Consider the following 18547-nt stretch of genomic DNA (forward strand, 5'->3'; position numbering starts at 1 on the left):
GCCCGCCGGCCTGTTCTAAAAACAGCTCAAATAGCAGCACTTACCAGTGAGCTGCCTCTATAATTTAAAATGTTATTTATTTACTAGCAAGCTGGTCTCGCTTTGCTTGACATTTTTAATTCTAAGAGAGACAAAACTCAAATAGAATTTGAAAATCCAAGACAATATTTTAAAGACTTGGTATTCACTTGTTTAAATAAATTCAGTTAGTTTTTTACTTTGCTTCTCTCTCTAACTTTCAGAAAGACGATTTTAGAGAAAAAATACAACCTTAAAATTGATTTTAGGATTTTTAAACACATATACCTTTTTACCTTTTAAATTCCTTCCTCTTCTTTCCTGACAATTTAAATCAATGTTCAAATATTTCTTTTTTTGTAAAGAATAATAAATACATTTTAATTTAATTCTTCATATTTGTGAAATATTTCTTCAAACTTATTATGATTAAAATTCGAAAAAATATTCTAGCAAATCTAGAAAATCTGTTGAACCAAATTTAAATCTTATTTCAAAGTCTTTTGAATTTCTTTTAAATGTTTTGTTCTGGAAAATCTAGAAGAAATAATGATTTGTCTTTGTTAGAAATATAGCTTGGTCCAATTTGTTATATATTCTAACAAAGTGCAGATTGGATTTTAACTTATTTAAAACATGTCATCAAAAACATATATTTGAGGTGAGAAATCATTAAGATGATCAGTGTTTCCACAAAGATAAATATCATTAATTATTAATAAGAACAAAGAGTTAAAGGTAAATTGAGCAAATTGGCTATTTCTGGCAATTTATTTAAGTGTGTATCAAACTGGTAGCTCTTCGCATTAATCAGTATCCAAGAAGTAGCTCTTGGTTTCAAAAAGGTTGGTGACCCATGCTTTAGGGGCTCCGTAGTTATACTTATGCACTGCAAAAACTGAAATCTAAGTAAGATTAAATATCTCAAATAAGGGTGATATTTGTTTATTTTCTGTCTGATAAGATAATTTATCTCACTAAGCAGATTTTATTATAGAGTGTTTTACTTGTTTTAATGGTTTTGGTCCTAAATTATTTCAGTAAGATATTACAGCTTGTTGCTGAGATTGTATGACCTATTTTGAGGTAAAACATGCTTGAAATTAGAATATCAACTGTTGCAAAGCTGTGTCATCAACACTCACAACTATAAAACTACTTTTATAAAGTAATACTTTTTTATTTCAAGCATGAAAAAGAAAATCACGACTTTGACACAATCGTGTCATAATTAAGACGGATGACAGCCAAATGGACTTTGCTGTTTTATTTTTAATGAAACAATAGAACATATGTTGTCATATAATAGTACAGTTATTAGTGAGAATATACTTATTTTAAGATATTTTTGGCTTCATTGAGGTTAGCCAAATGTACTTGTTTTGGAAAGTCTTGTTCTTGTTCTATTGGTAGATAATTTTGCTTAGTTAAAAAAAAATACTCCTATTTTTGTATTTTTTTTCTTCTTGTTTTTGAACACTGACTTTTTGCAGTGTGGATCTGTGTTTTTATTTTTGTTTTTATTTTTATTTGACATCCATTGCTTTCCTCCTCTCTAAGGTTCTCATAGTCATCATTGTCACCGACGTCCCACTGGTTGTGAGTTTTCCTTGCCCTGATGTGGGCCTACCGAGGATGTCGTAGTGGTTTGTTTTGTGGTTTGTGCAGCCCTTTGAGACACTAGTGATTTAGGGCTATATAAGTAAACATTGATTGATTGAATAAATTTGCAAAAAAAAAGTGTAAAAAAAACTTTTTTACATTGTCATTGGGGGTATTTTGTGTAGAATTTTGAGGACAAAAATGGATGTATTCCACTTTCGGATAAGGCTGTAACATAACAAAAATGTGGAAAAAAGGGAAGCACTGTATGCGGCTTGATATGCTGGGAAATCCTTTTGACAATTTCTGGAGATCTGAAACCGGTACAATGTGGAGAAAATAATTGGGGATTCTAAATGTTTGATGGAGGTGAGGTAAGAGCTTCTTCCTTTATGGACCATCAAAAAGCCATACTTACTTAATCTCCTGATAAAGTTGGACTTTTATAGCCTCAGCGCCTGACTGATCCCTTAATTAATAAATGAATACACATATGTTCCTTAATAAATATTTTACGGCGGAGTCATATTTTGAGTCAAAAATAATAAGAAGGAACATTTTTTTATTTATTTTCCTATAGCTCACCACTCACTCAATTTTTACTCAAAGCCAAAAAGTACTTCCTCAGCAAGCCGAGTCGAGGCGGGGGCTGACTCACTCCCTCGTGGTAAAAGCAACGGGGAGGGCGAGGGAGTCTGCCGTTCCCATCAGGAAATGTTTTGATGAATAGTCTACACATCCCTGTGACAAGCAAGTGAGGCGTCTCGGAGCTCGTATGAGGTTTTTTTTTTTGTTTTTTTTTTTTGCGGTAATTAGATTAAATGATTCAACTCTTGATGTCGAAGTTCCCGCAGAACAGAGTCTAGATAAGATTAGTCACACGCGAGTGTTGGAACAAAGTTATTCAAATTAAGATGATTCATTGCTAAACTTGTAATTACAGCAGTTGAATTTATGCATTGGCGTGCCTTGCCAAAACACAATTAGCATGCTAAAATGAATAAGGAGGTGGGAAAAAAAATAAAAAAATGAAAAAATAAATGTCATTAGAAACGGCGGATGGCGTTGAATAATTAATTTAGTTAGGATTAAGGAATTGTTGTTGCCTTTAGTGACAGAGTACTTGCTACCTGCTGAGCCACCCCTACAGGTCCTGTTTTCATCGCTGAAGTCTCCACAGTCGTTGTCGCCGTCGCAGGCCCAGTGATCCGGGATGCAGCGGCCGCTGGCGCACTGGAACTGGTTGTTGGAGCAGGACTGGAAGCAGCCCGCCTCATCGCTGCCATCGCCACAGTCGTCGTCTGAAACACGAGCGGCCAAAAATAAAGCAGGTGACGATAGACACGATAGACTTTGAGATCTTATTGTATAAGCTGTATCACTATGGTGTCAGAGGGGTACCTCTCCATTGGTTCCGTTCTTACCTTTACGGAAGGCAACAATGTGTATTCGTCAATGATCACAACTCACCCTGTATGACCATAAAATATGGGGTTCCCCAGGGATCCATCTTGGGGCCTCTCCTTTTTATCCTATACATAAATGATTTCGTAAACTCCTCCGAAACGTTTCATAATATAATTTTTGCCGATGATACAAATTTGTTTACCTTACACAGGAGCCTACACGGTCTACAGGAAACTGTCAATTCAGAGCTTGTGAAAGTGGATTCCTGGTTCAAATGCAATAAGCTCTCACTGAATACAAATAAAACAAATGTTATTCTATTTTGTTGTAATAAAAACCAGACAAATACTGAGCACTGCCATATCAACATCAATGGGCAGGAAATACAGAGAGTATACGCCACAAAATTCCTGGGGGTCATCATTGACGAATACCTCAATTTCAAATGTCACATTAGCCATCTGTTAAACAAATTATCCAAATATGTTGGCCTGTTCTTTCACCTTCGTCATTATCTTCCTCTTTATGCTCTACTTACCTTACACAAAACTCTCTTTGAACCACATCTAAACTACTGTAATATCATGTGGTGTAACACCTTTCCTACCTACCTTCACAAATTAGAATCCATGCAAAAGAAAATTATACGGGCCCTGTCATGGTCCAAGTTTAATGCCCCCACTCGTCATCTATTTCATAAATATCATCTCTTAAGACTGACAGAGTTCAATATTTATCAAAATGCTTGTTTAACCTATCAAGTCATTTACAGGCTGAATCCTAGGCTCTGTAGTTTGGTTCCTATCTACCATCCCCAGCATGCCCCCAACACTCGTAACTTAGATCTGATAACAGGTAACCATCGTTTACTGGCTTGTACCGCTCACAGTGTCGTATGCAGGGGACCAAAGATTTGGAACCAGCTTAATGAGAGCCTCAAGATGCTGTATCCATTCTCCAACTTCAAAAAGAAACTGAAAAATTACCTATTAACCACATATCTTTAATGCCTCATGTGGGGTAGACTACTGTTGGGTTTTGCATGGGTATGCATGCTTTAGTACTATTATCTTGTGTTTATCATATAGCGTTGTTGTTGTTTTGTTTTTATTTTTTGTTGTTGTGCTTGCTACCATATTTGTGAAGTGAAGTGAATTATATTTATATAGCGCTTTTTCTCTAGTGACTCAAAGTGCTTTACATAGTGATATTTGATCTTTCCATGTATATATTGTCCTTTGGACACCCTGTCAAAAACTACTTCTAGTTTATTTGGGGGACCCTTTCATGTACCAACATCTTTAAATGATGATATTCACCACTATTGTAAATGTTATAAGGTATTGTGAATAAACTTGTAAACTTGTAACTTGTTGTAGTTGTATTGCAAAACTTACAAACGTTGCTTGCCGTGATTAAATAACATATGACGTTATTCAAAAACATGCAAAGCACTATTTTAAGAGAACATGTGCAAAAACAGTTTTGTCTATTTGTGTTTGGATTAGAGATGTTAGATTTGGGAATTTTCCCAGATATCTAACATGCAAATACTAGGGAATATTAGTGTAGTATCGCGATACTAATTAATCATATTCGGTACTATACCGCCTCTGAAAAGTATTGTTCCCCCCCACCCCACCCTCGCGCCTGTTTTTGTTGACTATTGAGTATTATATTGATTATGGGATAAGCAGCAGAAAAGGGATGGATGGTACTTTTTTGTCACTTATTGTTTGTCTTTGGTACACTAATGTGTATAATTTAGGCCATTGGTTCTCTGTTTTATTTTTGCAAATATATATATGTATATATATATATATATATATTTTTTTTTTTATTGCTATTTTTATCTTTGGTATGAAAATTATTAAGTAACAAAAGTTATTATTATTTTTTGGGTTCTTTGTTGTTGCTATTTTTGTATGATGACATATTATTATTGCAGGGTTTCCCACACATTCATTTATTTGTGGCAGCCCGCCACGAAATAATTACGGCAAGGCTGATCATGTCATGACTGGGGGTTTTTTGCAACTTACTACGAGGATGCAAATCATATGGCAACCAAAACAAACAAGAGTGCACCAAAAAACAGGACCTAATGGTGTTAAAAAAAACTGAAAATAACAATAACATAATTCAGACCATCAAACATAACAATCATGATCCACTGTAAGTAGGTTCGATATAATTATTTAATATAAGTAAAATAAAGAGTAAGATTAATTCCTGGGGCCTTTTGTAGTAGAAATGTTGGACTCCAAGGTGAAAATGTTAAGAACGCCTGACTTATACAGCATTTTTCGGAGTATAAGTCGCTCCGGAGTATAAGTCTCACCTGCTGAAAATGTATAATAAAGAAGGGAAAAAACATATAAGTCGCACTGGAGTATAAGTCGCATTTTTTGGGAAATGTATTTGATAAAACCCAAAACCAAGAATAACCATTTGAAAGGCAATTTAAAATAAATAAAGAATAGTGAACAGGCTGAATTAGTGCATGTTATATGACGCATAAATAACCAACTGAGAAGGTGCCTGGTATGTTAATGTAACATATTATTGTAAGAGTCATTTAAATAACTATAACATATAGAACATGCTATACGTTTACCAAACAATATGTCACCCCTAATTGCTAAATCCCATGAAATCTTATACGTCTAGTCTCTTACGTGAATGAGCTAAATAATATTATTTGATATTTTAAGATAATGTTGTAAAGACTGTGTGGCATAACGATGCCGGATTTGTTCCTCTGTGGATGCGTCGGCAAAAACACAGCAAAAGGTAAGAAATAAAGGATTTATTAAAGTAATAAAACGGGTTAGAAACAAAAACACTGGTGCTAACAGAAAGGTAAACAAATGGCGCTAGCATGGAGGCTAGGAATATGAACATGAACACTATACTTGGCACGAAGGCACAAAAAGGGAAAAACAAAACAACTAGCATGAAATAATGTTTTTTTATATTTTACGGTAATGTGTTAATATTATTTTTTTATATTTTACGGTAATGTGTTAATATATTCACACATAAGTCGCTCCTGAGTTTAAGTCGCACCCCTGGCCAAACTATGAAAAAAAATGTGACTTATAGTCCGAAAAATACGGTAATAATCAGCAGAAAAAAATATACTTATATATGATTCAATATGTAATATTCAGGCATGTATCATTGGACGTTCCAAGTTGAATTGTATACACATTTTTAAAACTGCAGATAACCATTTTTGCAAATGAACTCTTCATTTCTTCTTTTAAAATCTCGGCTCCAAAGACATGCACCTGGGGATAGGTTGATTGGTAACACTAAATTAGCCCTAGTGTGTGAATGTGAGTGTGGATGTTGTCTATCTTTCTGTGTTGGCCCTGCGATGAGGTAGCGACTTGTCCAGGATGTACCCCGCCTTTCGTCCATGAGCAGCTCCAGCTACCCACGCGACCCCGAATGGGACAAGCGGTATAAAAATGGAAAATGCCGGCTCCTCACCTGAGTCACAGTGCCACTTCACGCTGATGCATCGACCATTAGAACAGCTGAACTGTGTGATGGGTTCACAAGTGGGAAACGCTGGAAAATATAAGGACATTTATTACATACAATAACCTTACAAAACAATGCACAGTAAAAAGTAAAGTTTGCACAGGACTTTTTTTTTAATCAAACATAAAGGCCTACTGAAACCCACTACTACCGACCACGCAGTCTGATAGTTTATATATCACTGATGAAATATTAACATTGCAACACATGCCAATACGGCCTTTTTAGTTTACTAAATTGCAATTTTAAATTTCCCGCGAAGTGTCCTGTTGAAAACGTCGCGTAATGATGACGTGTACGCGTGACGTCACGGACTGTTAGGAAATATTAGCGTTGCGCACACACACAGCTAAAAGTTGTCTGCTTTAACCGCATAATTACACAGTATTTTGGACATCTGTGTTGCTGAATCTTTTGCGATTTGTTCAATTAATAATGGAGATGTTAAAGTAGAAAGATGGAGTTGGGAAGCTTTAGCCTTTAGCCACACAAACACACGGTGATTCCTTGTTTAAAATTCCCGGAGGTGAAACTTTACTATGGATCAGAGCGGTCAAGCGAACATGGATCCCGACCACTTGTCAACCAGCAGTTTAGGTGAGAAAAGTGTTGTAAAAGTTTGCCACTTATAGGAGATCAGCTGAGCTTGTGCCGTCTGTACAGCTGCCGTCGACTTCCATCAGACACTGGCGTCAACACACCCGTGGATACACCCTTCCGACTATCAGGTACTATTTAAACTTACTAAAACACTAGCAACACAATAGAAAGATAAGGGATTTCCCAGAATTATCCTAGTAAATGTGTCTAAAAACATCTGAATCCGTCCCAATGCAATCGCGTTTTGTTTTTTTCTAGTCCGTCGCTATCAATATCCTCAAACACGAATCTTTCATCCTCGCTCAAATTAATGGGAAAATTGTCGTTTTCGCGGTCCGAATAGCTTTTTGTTGGAGGCTCCCATTTAAAACAATGTGAGGATGTGAGGAGCCATAAACGGGTGACGTCATCGTCTGCGACTTCCGGTAAAGGCAGGGCTTTTCTGTTAGCGACCAAAAGTTGCCAACTTTATCGTCAATGTTCTCTACTACTAAATCCTTTCAGCAAAAATATGGTAATATCGCGAAATGATCAAGTATGACACATAGAATGGATCTGCTATCCCCTTTTAAATAAGAAAATCTAATTTCAGTAGGCGTTTAATAATACACAATAATAACATAATAATGCAATTCCATTTCCAAAACCAAACTCGGCCAAGCAACATTCAAAATAGCAATCAACAGGGCAATTGAGACGACACACAAACATGACACAAAACAATCCAAAAGTAGTCAATTAAAGATGAATAACATAGACAGCAGTAACAATATAGAATAATAAGATACTGATAGAACAGTATCACTGGACTTATTGAAAATAGACGTTTATTTTGTTCTGAACCAGAAAACCAAAGGATTGTTTGTTTATTTGAATGTCAAATGAATTAAACCACTGTCATATTAGCATATAAAAATAGTTAACACTTTAATATGGGGAACATATTCACCATTAATTAGTTGCTTTTTAACATGCAAATTAGTAACATATATTCTCTTAATTAATCATTATTAAGTACTTATTAATGCTTTATTTTGCATAGCCTTATTATACAACCAGTAAGCCATTAACTAACAGTCTACCCTCAATAACCTCAGAAATATTGCTTATTAGTAATCCTAACCCAGTGGTTCTTAACCCGGGTTCGATCGAACCCCTGCCTTATATGTTCCCCTAGTGTCCAAATAATAGAATATAATAGAAAGTACTTTATTGATCCCTGGGGTAAATTCAGAGCACCACTGTTCGGTCACTATAGACCAGTGGTTCTCAAATGGAGGTACGCGTACCCCTGGGGGTACTTGAAGGTATGCCATGGGGTACGTGAGATTTTTTTGAAAATATTCTAAAAATAGCAACAATTCAAAAATCCTTTCTAAATATATTTATCGAATGATACTTTAACCAAATATGAATCTAAATTCATAAACTGTGAAAAGAATTACAACAATGCAATATTCAGTGTTGACAGCTAGATTTTTTTGTGGACAAGTTCCATAAATATTGATGTTAAAGATTTCTTTTTTTTTTTTTTGAAGAAATGTTTAGAATTAAGTTCATGAATCCAGATGGATCTCTATTACAATCCCCAAAGAGGGCACTTTAAGTTGATGATTACTTCTATGTATAGAAATCTTTATTTATAATTGAATCACTTGTTTATTTTAACAAGTTTTTAGTTATTTTTATATATATATTTTCAAACAGTTCAAGAAAGACCACTGCAAATGAACAATATTTTGCACTATTATACAATTTAATAAATCAGAAACTGAGGACATAGTGCTGTATTTTACTTCTTTATCTGTTTTTTTTTCAACCAAAAATGCTTTGCTCTGATTAGGGGGTACTTGAATTAAAGAAATGTTCACAGGGGGTACATCACTGAAAAAAAGTTGAGAACCACTGCTATAGACAATAATACTATTCTACATTTAAGTAGAATTAACTCTAAATTAAGTCTTTGTTACTTAGAATATGTTCCCCATACTAAAGTGTTACCTAAAAATAATATCAACATCAAACGGCACTGTAAAAATTTCCTTCCACTTGGTATTTTTATTGTTTTTTTCATTTACTAAGAGTTGTCAAGGTTCATATCAGCAACTGTTTTGACTAAGCCAGTTTCAAGAATATCCAATCTTCACTCGATATGGAAAATTCCAGGCCAGTTTTGTTCACATCTTTTTTTTTTACCAATGAATCCAATAAAGCAGACTTATTTTAGTTTATTGTAAGTCAGCTTGTATCTGGATGTTGTTTCAAGGGGAAATTTAGAGCTATCATGTACACATCAATACATATTTTTTCCCCCCTACTGTTGATTGATGAAATTTGGATTCTAATTAGGTATTATTCTCTTTTTTTTTTTTTTTTTTAGATAAGCCTGCAGTTTTATGAAGTGCATTCAAATATCCTTAGAGGATGTGTACAGCTTTATTGACACAAAATGAAATGCAATACTACATTTGATTTGGCTTATTAGCATCTGGTTTTCCTGACCGGAATAAATAAGGCTATTGTTGTCAGAGTTGCCACTGACAGTTTGTCTGTTTTAGTTTTTTCCTCTGCATTTGTCTGTTTCCTCTGTGTTTAGTATTTCCTCCCTAGTGTTCTTATTTTGTCAGCTTCCTGTCTTGTTGCCTGAGTGTTGTGTTCCTCCTCAGCTGCAGCTGATTGGCACCTGGCCACACCCGTTGCCAATCAGCCTGCTCCTGTTTGTACCTGCTTTGTCTTGTGTCAGTTGTTGGATCATTTTATTGTCATTTGTCTTGTCGTTGCTATCGTGTCGTGTCGTTTTATTGCAGTGTAGCGGTAAGCTATATTTGTTTGTTTGTAGCTTACTGTCTTTTGTTCCCTGCTTCTGTTTTGTTTTCACTCTACAAGTAATGAATTCTGTTTTCCTGTTTGCTACCCGCTAGCTTCCACGCTGGACCCATTTTTGTTTCTTGCTAGCTTCTATGCTAAAGACCCTTAGTTTGTTATCCGCCTAGTGCGCGCTTTGTGTTAGTACCCTTTTGTTTGATTTTGTCTTAGTATCTTTATTAAATCAGGTTTTCTCACTCCATGCCTGCCTCCGTCTCTGCATCTTGGGGTTCAACACCAAATAACTCTGACAATTGTGGCAGCATATCATATATTTTTTTTTTATCACAGAAGTGTCATGTACACTTGCCTCAAATATGTTTGGTTTCTCTGACAGCCCGTGGCTGAATTGAATTTAACATTCATTAACAATGAAGCACGAGGCATCCATAAATAATGACGGCTTCAAGTAAACAGCGAGCTTGGCTAAAAATGAAACCGCGACATCCATAAATAATGTCAAGTTCATGTGAACAGAGAATCCAATGCGAGACCCTGTGTGACAACTACTAAACTACTGACAAACAAAATCCAAATTAGCATCAATCTTGAAGGCGACTGCATGCCACTGAGCTTCAGGTGTTTCTAAACCCGTAGCGGCTCCACTGGAGCTCAGTGGAGTGTCTGCAGAGGAGTGATGCCTGGGGAAGCTTAGACAATTGTGAATGAGGGAATATGTTTTCCTGCACAGCCTGATTATGAGTGAAAGAAGCCAAGCATGAACTTCATTACTGCTTGCACCTTTGCTGCTTGTGACTACGTTTCAGAGTGGCTTAGGACGAGCCAAGAGGAACCGCAGCCGATGCAGCCCATTGCAGCACTTGGCAACCATCAGTCACTACAAAGTGTTAGGTTACTGATGAAAAAGGGAACATTTTTGCTGTAAATCATAACTCATACTTGGGCTGGGCGATATCTCAATATACTCGATATATCGCGGGTTTATCTCTGTAGGGTATAGAAAATGACTATATCCTGATATTCGAGTACAGTGGGGAAAAAAAAAGTATTTAATCAGCCACCGATTGTGCAAGTTCTCCCACTTAAAATGATGACAGAGGTTTGTAATTTTCAACATAGGTACACTTTATCTGCGAGAGACAGAATGGGGGAAAAAAATCCAGGAATTCACATTGTAGGAATTTTAAAGAATTTATTTGGAAATTATGGTGGAAAATAAGTATTTGGTCAACCATTCAAAGCTCTCACTGATGGAAGGAGGTTTTGGCTCAAAATCTCACGATACATGGCCCCATTCATTCTTTCCTTAACACGGATCATTCGTCCTGTCCCCTTAGCAGAAAAACAGCTCCAAAGCATGATGTTTCCACCCCCATGCTTCACAGTAGGTATGGTGTTCTTGGGATGCAACTCAGTATTATTTTTCCTCCAAACATGACGAGTTGAGTTTTTACGAAAATGGATACATGGATGATACAGCAGAGGATTGGGAGAATGTTATTTGGTCAGATGAAACCAAAATAGAACTGTGGAATTTTGCGATGAAAACAGACGACTTTAGCCGGGAACGGTGCTGGAACAAAATGTTTTTAACATTCCGTGACGTCACGCGCACGCGCCATCATACCGAGACGTTTCAGCAGGATATTTCGGCGCGAAATTTAAAATTGGCATGTGTTGCAATGTTAATATTTCATCATTGATATATAAACTATCAGACTGCGTGGTCGGTAGTAGTGGGTTTCAGTAGGCCTTTAACATATACAATAAACGACTAGTCCCTGTATTATTTTTGCAAACAAGTCAAAATCAATCAATCTAAGTATGTTTATATAGCCCTAAATCACAAGTGCCTCAAAGGGCATGAGGTTGTTACATCAGTATCTCAAATTGTTTTGATAATATACTTGAGGAATTACAACCACGATTGAGGCATAAATAACCCCATAGTTGGCACCACAATGAGAGTACACTGTGGTTGTCTCAGTGCTAACCAAAAATTGGTTTTGGCATCTTCTGTCTGACACTCAACATGGATCAACGTAAGGGTCTGAAATTCTTCTTTCTCGTCAGACCCCTGTCCAAACCTCATTTGACTGACAGTGCGTCTGTGCAATGCATTTTGTCAAGCACTCACATCTACATTCCCCGTTTAGATGAAGACTTAATTTGTCTCCGTTTTAAATATCCTGTTACTTGCGGCCCAGTGAGCAGTCTGATAGAACGTCACGCTTCGTGCTGCGGGATGACCTGAATGGTGAACTTGTGTCTAAGCTTCAGGAGAGTACCGATGGAAAGCCCGGTAGTCCTGCAGTGATTTCTCTCTGCGTGTTGCCACAGGTCGAGTTTGTGTGTGTGTGGGTATGCAAACCCGTTTTCATCTGACTTGAAATTATTCAACATCATTTCTTTAGGTTGCAATCATTTGCCACTGAGCACTCACTCAGTATTACTGGAGTGTGGGAGCTTATATGTGCAGTATTTTCAAATTGAAACGTCAGTTCAAACCTCTATTGCAAGGGTGTCAAACTCAAATACAGACTGGGCCAAAATTTTAAACCGAACAAAGCAGCGGGCCGAGGTTGAACAAATTAACCTTCTGATAGGGACCCAAACAAGTTTTGCATTGAATCTTAAACAAGCAAGGCTTACAGTATATACATTTATAGTGACATGCAAAATCCAGTTTCAAATAATAATAATAATTAAATAAATATCAATGGCATATCAAATTAAATTTAAATGAAAATGGAATGCCTCTTTTCGGCGGCGGGGTTGAGGTGGACGGGTTTTGGTGATAGCGGGGGGTGTATATTGTAGCGTCCCGGAAGAGTTAGTGCTGCAAGTGGTTGTGGGTATCTGTTCTGTTGTGTTTATGTGGTGTTACGGTGCGGATGTTCTCCAAAAATGTGTAATTCTTGTTTGGTGTGGGTCCACAGTGTGGCGCATATTTGTAACAGTGTTAAAGTTGTTTATACGGCCACCTTCAGTGTGGACTGTATGGCTGTTGACCAAGTATGCTTGGTATTCACTTGTGTGTGTGTATAAGCCGCATATATTATGTGACTGGGCCGGCACGCTGTTTGTATGGAGGAAAAGCGGACGTGGCGACAGGTTTTAAAGAACGCCAAAGGCAGTGCCTTTAAGGCCCAACCCCAATATTGTTGCCCAGGATGAAATTCGGGAGGGACACTAAACTTCGGGAGTCTCCCGAGAAAATCGGGAGGGTTGGCAAGTAAGAGTATTAGCGGTGAATGCGGTGTTACATCGGCGGGCCAGCTCTAATGTTAATTTGATATTGCCTCAAGGGCCAAGAGAAATTACACGGCGGGCCAAATTTGGCCCGCGGGCCAGAGTTTGACACCCATGCTCTATTGGAACATCTCAATGTGGAGTTGGCATGTTCTCCTCATGCTTATGTAAGTTTTTCTGGTTACCCCTAAATATTGCCACATTCCAAAGACAGATGTAACGTATAGAACAACTTATATTGTTCATACGGACAATGTGATTGATAAACTCATCAGCCGGAAATTCCCAAATAATTTTTTTAGATCTTTAAGATGGAAACTATAGCTGCCATTATGATGTGCAGTGATGTTTTCAAATTACCGTAAGTCTTGAACTATGCAAAGTATTTCAATGGTTGGAATCCGCGCTTTTGCACGATATACTCGTTACTATGGTAATCCACGTCAAGCAGCTCAGACGAGGCACCAAGCAGTGGGCGGGGAGCGTTTCCACAGAGTGTTTCCCGAGCGGACAGCCTGAAATGCGGGAGTCAGGGACAGACATGGGAGGAGATTTTCACAACAGAATTTTAAAGCTTAGTGATATATACTCCTGTTTTAGCCTCCCTCCACTGGCTGTCTGTGTCTTTTAGAGTCCATTTTAAAATGATCTTACTCGGTTTTAAATCCTTACATGGTCTTGCCCCACCTTACCTCTCTGAGCTGCTCCACCTCTATGCCCCTACCCGGTCCCTCAGGTCAGCTGATTAGCTGATCCTGGAGGTCCCCAAAACAAAGCACAAGCTCAGAGGGACAGAGCCTTCTCTGTTGCGGGTCCCAAACTCTGGAACGATCTCCCTCTCCATGTCCTTCTTTGGCTATTTTTAATACCCTTCTTAAAACCCATTTTTATTAAATAAAATAAAAAAATAAATAAATGCCAAAAACCAACCATTTTTATGTGGTATTGTACAGAAAGGATGACTTTTTTTCTCCTCCATTCGAAAATGTGCGCGTTATCATACACTGTCTGATTCCAATCAATGCAAGTCATCAGAATCAGGTAATACATCAACTTATATTCTTGTCTTCATGAAAGAAAGACATCTATATGTGTTACACATGCTTGTATAATCATTAAACACATTTCATTTGTTAACAAAAACGTCTCTTTCATAAATAAATAAATATAAATGATATATATGAATAATGTAGATCCCCTCGATTTGGTCAATTGAAAAGAAGCTCGCCTGCAGAAAAAGTGTGGGCACCCCTGCCATAACACTTTTTTTATTTTTATTTATCTCCTTCATTGATTTGCATTTTTGATCCAAAGACAATTGAACTTTAGCAACTACACACATATTTACACACCTATGCTTGAGAAGGAACAGGATGAAGAAAATCTTATATGTCCTGCCATCTTCAACATAATTAGTAGTCTTACTTATTGGATAGACCAGATTCACAAGCATACAAACCAAACAAACGAAAAAAAACAACAAGCGCAAAACTTCATGAAATACAAACCGAACAAAAAAAGTAATATACACCACACGGGATGATACAAAACCATTACAAATGCCTCCATCATGAGTCTTAAACAAGTCAACTATGTGTGCAATGTAAGGTGAAATGCAGTTATGTCATCTTCTTGTAAAGACCACACACGTTCATCACTGTGTTTCAGCGAGAAATAATATTTATATATGGTACGTTTCAGAGACTGTTTCATACTGAAAATTATTCATTTGTAACGCGGTACTACTCTAATACCGGTATACCGTACAACCAGAGGTGGGTAGTAACGCGCTACATTTACTCCGTTACATCTACTTGAGTAACTTTTGGGATAAATTGTACTTCTAAGAGTAGTTTTAATGCAACATGCTTTTACTTTCACTTGAGTATACTTATAGAGAGGAAACGCTACTTTTACTCCGCTCCATTTATCTACAGTCAGCTCGCTAATCGCTACTGATTTTTATCGATCTGTTAATGCACGCTTTGTTTTGGTTGTCAGACAGACCTTCAAAGTAGGATCTATCACATGCCTGCATTTCACCAATCAAATGCAGTCACTGGTGACGTTTGACTCCGTTTTACCAATCAAATGCAGTCACTGGTGACGTTTGACTCCGTTTCACCAATCAAACAGAGCCAGGCGGTCACATGATAATTTAATACACCTTATTTATAATGTTTAATGAAACATACTTTTACTTTTACTTGAGTTTACTTATAGAGAGGAAACGCTACTTTTACTCCGCTCCATTTATCTACATTCAGCTCGCTACTCGCTACTGAATTTTATCGATCTGTTAATGCACGCTTTGTTTGTTTGGGTTGTCAGACAGACCTTCAAACTAGGATCTATCACATGCCTGTGTTTCACCAATCAAATGCAGTCACTGGTGACGTTTGACTCCGTTTCACCAATCAAACAGAGCCAGGCGGTCACATGATTAACTGCACACTTTTGTTTTAATAAACCTTATTTATAATGTTTAATGAAACATACTTTTACTTTTACTTGAGTATATTTACAGAGAGGAAACGCTACTTTTACTCCGCTCCATTTATCTACAATCAGCTCGCTACTCGCTACTGACTTTTATCGATCTGTTAATGCACGCTTTGTTTGTTTTGTTTCGTCAGACAGACCTTCAAAGTAGGATCTATCACATGCCTGCATTTCACCAATCAAATGCAGTCACTGGTGACGTTTGACTCCGTTTTACCAATCAAATGCAGTCACTGGTGACGTTCGACTCCGTTTCACCAATCTAAAGAGCCAGGCGGTCACATGATTAACTGCACCCTTTTTTTTTATAAACCTTTTTTTATAACGTTCAACATTTACAAACAGTTGAAAATAATAATCAAAGTAAGTACAAAAACAGTACAAAACAGTATAAAAACCGTAAAAAACAGCGCCAGGGGGTGTAAATTCAAAGTAACTAAAATACAATGCAAAAAAATATATATATATAAAATAAAAAAAGTACAAAACTCACTCAATCTCAGTAAATAACTTAAATTTGGAACAAAGCATCATCGTTTTCACAGCTTTTTGGTTGTTAGAGGTAGAGTGTTTTAATGTAGAGTTCTAAATCTTTTTTAAAGGCACAAAAAACAGGTCGGGTATTGAGAAGCTTACATTTATGAATATAAAACTTAGCAAATAGTATAATGAGGTTGCAAAGGTAAATTTTATTTTTATTTTTTTTCAATACAGTGTAAAACCAAATTTAGATTATTTAATATATAATTGTTTTAGTTGCTTAAGAGATACTCCTGGCTCTGAATTTTTTCATTGCCATTTTTATGTTTTTGTGCATTACTCGTTGCCGTCATGATTAAACGAACAGGTTACTCATTAGTTACTCAGTACTTGAGTAGTTTTTTCACAACATACTTTTTACTTTTACTCAAGTTGATATTTGGGTGACTACTCCTTACTTTTACTTGAGTAATACATCTCTAAAGTAACAGTAGTCTTATTTGAGTCCAATTTCTGGCCACTCTATCCACCTCTGCGTACAGTGTACTTTGCACACAGGGATCAAAAAAATAAACTAAAATCGATCGAATGTAGCTGACGTGATGTTCAAATGCCAGGTGAATGAGACATGGTGGATATAAATATTTGATACTTACTACATGATACTTCGTCAGACGTATCACCGCAGTCATCCTCCCTGTCACAGAGCCAAGCTCGGGGTATACATCGCCCATTCTGGCACGAGAACTGGTCAGTCTGACAGGACTGGGCTGCGAGAGAGGAAGAAAACTGCACTTAATTAAATTCCAACCCGCATAAGTCAATGTGGGATGGTAAGAACAACCCTAATGATCACTACATCACTGCGGTGTCAATGTCTGCCTTGTGCTTTATCGCTCCATCACTCAGTGCAGCTTAGAAGGTCTGAGAGCCTTGGGAAATGTGCCACTTGATGGACTGACAGCACTGGTGGGCACCCAGACCCGTATACTCCGTTGTTACGGAATACACGCGTCAATCTAATGATGAGGTAGCATTCATCACCTTGTAGTTAATGCGTGTTGATGGATCCTCCAAGGATTAGAAGCTCCAAGGAGACACCACTCGGGGAGGTAATGTGATACACTAAGTATTTCTGACGTACAGCTGCCACTCGGCAGTGAGACAAATCTATTATTGCGTCGGTTCTGGGGGTAAATCCGTTTAAACCGTCATTACATACTAAGTATGTTCTGATTCTTTTTAACTTCATAATGACGAGTGTCGGTAAAAATAGAATCAGTTTTTACTCGTGATTCCTATTGATTGAGATTCTGAATCATACTTGCCAACCTTGAGACCTCCGATTTCGAGAGGTGGGGGGTAGGGTTGGGGAGAGGAGGGGCGTGGTCAGGGGTGGGGAGGAGGCGTGGTTTGTGCGGGGGGCGTGGTTAAGAGGGGACGAGTATAATTCACCAACTAGAGTATTTCATATATATTTCATATATATAAATATATGTATGAAATACTTGACTTTCAATGAATTATTGCTATATATATATATATATATATATATATATATATATATATATATATATATATGTTTTATCATATATATATAAATAAAATAAATAGTTGGATTTCAGACGGCACCTATCAAATACACAGTAATAAAAACACAGTTGTTCTACTAACTGTTCTGTGCTTGCTGGTTATTAAGAAAAACAACAACAACAACAACACTTACCTTTCACTATTTGAGTAACCTTTGTTCTGCCATTTGCGTACTGGCGAGAGTCACTTGCCGTCAGGTGCCCAACACCACGTAAATCGTTGGCCAATCAAAAAGCAACCCCATAACGCTATAGCCAACATTCACCAGGAGATGGCAATAGCCAACATATAATTACTCTATTACAGATAGCTGTAACTTCATCGTTCTTCTGCTTCGTCTCCTTATGTGTGCAGTTTTTTATTAAAAATCAGTAGATGTGATTGGGCAAGCAAGCTGTTTATATAACAGTAAAGCGGACGTGAAAACAGGCTGTCCCCACTCATATCCGCATGGAGCTGGAGGGGGCGTGAAGTTCGTGAGATTTCCGGGAGAAATTTTCTTCCGGGAGGTTTTCGGGAGAGGCGCTGAATTCCGGGAGTCCCCCGCAAAATCCGGGAGGGTTGGCAAGTATGTTCTGAATCGATCCAAAATGTTCATGAATTTGTTTTTTGAAATATGTTTTCCAATACATCATAGTGTTCTACTGTTTTTTTTTTTAATGTTACGGTCTACGTTGTGTGTGCTTCCGACAATGTTAGCTCGCTTCAGATAGTA

The 18547-nt window shown here is 37.2% G+C and overlaps 1 protein-coding gene across 6 annotated transcripts in view; it reads right to left on the minus strand.

The window, feature by feature from the left end:
* Positions 1-18547, minus strand: part of lrp1bb (low density lipoprotein receptor-related protein 1Bb) — a 993888-nt gene that overhangs the window by 425833 nt on the left and 549508 nt on the right. For all 6 annotated transcript variants that reach the window (XM_061918476.1, XM_061918478.1, XM_061918475.1 and 3 more), the window contains 3 exons: positions 16896-17009; positions 6526-6606; positions 2751-2921 (listed from right to left, as the gene is read on the minus strand). In XM_061918476.1, coding sequence (XP_061774460.1) covers positions 2751-2921; positions 6526-6606; positions 16896-17009 — 366 coding nt within the window. The remainder of the gene's footprint in view (positions 1-2750; positions 2922-6525; positions 6607-16895; positions 17010-18547) is intronic.

Source organism: Nerophis ophidion, linkage group LG13 (assembly GCF_033978795.1).
Source record: "Nerophis ophidion isolate RoL-2023_Sa linkage group LG13, RoL_Noph_v1.0, whole genome shotgun sequence".
Lineage (NCBI taxonomy): Eukaryota > Metazoa > Chordata > Actinopteri > Syngnathiformes > Syngnathidae > Nerophis > Nerophis ophidion.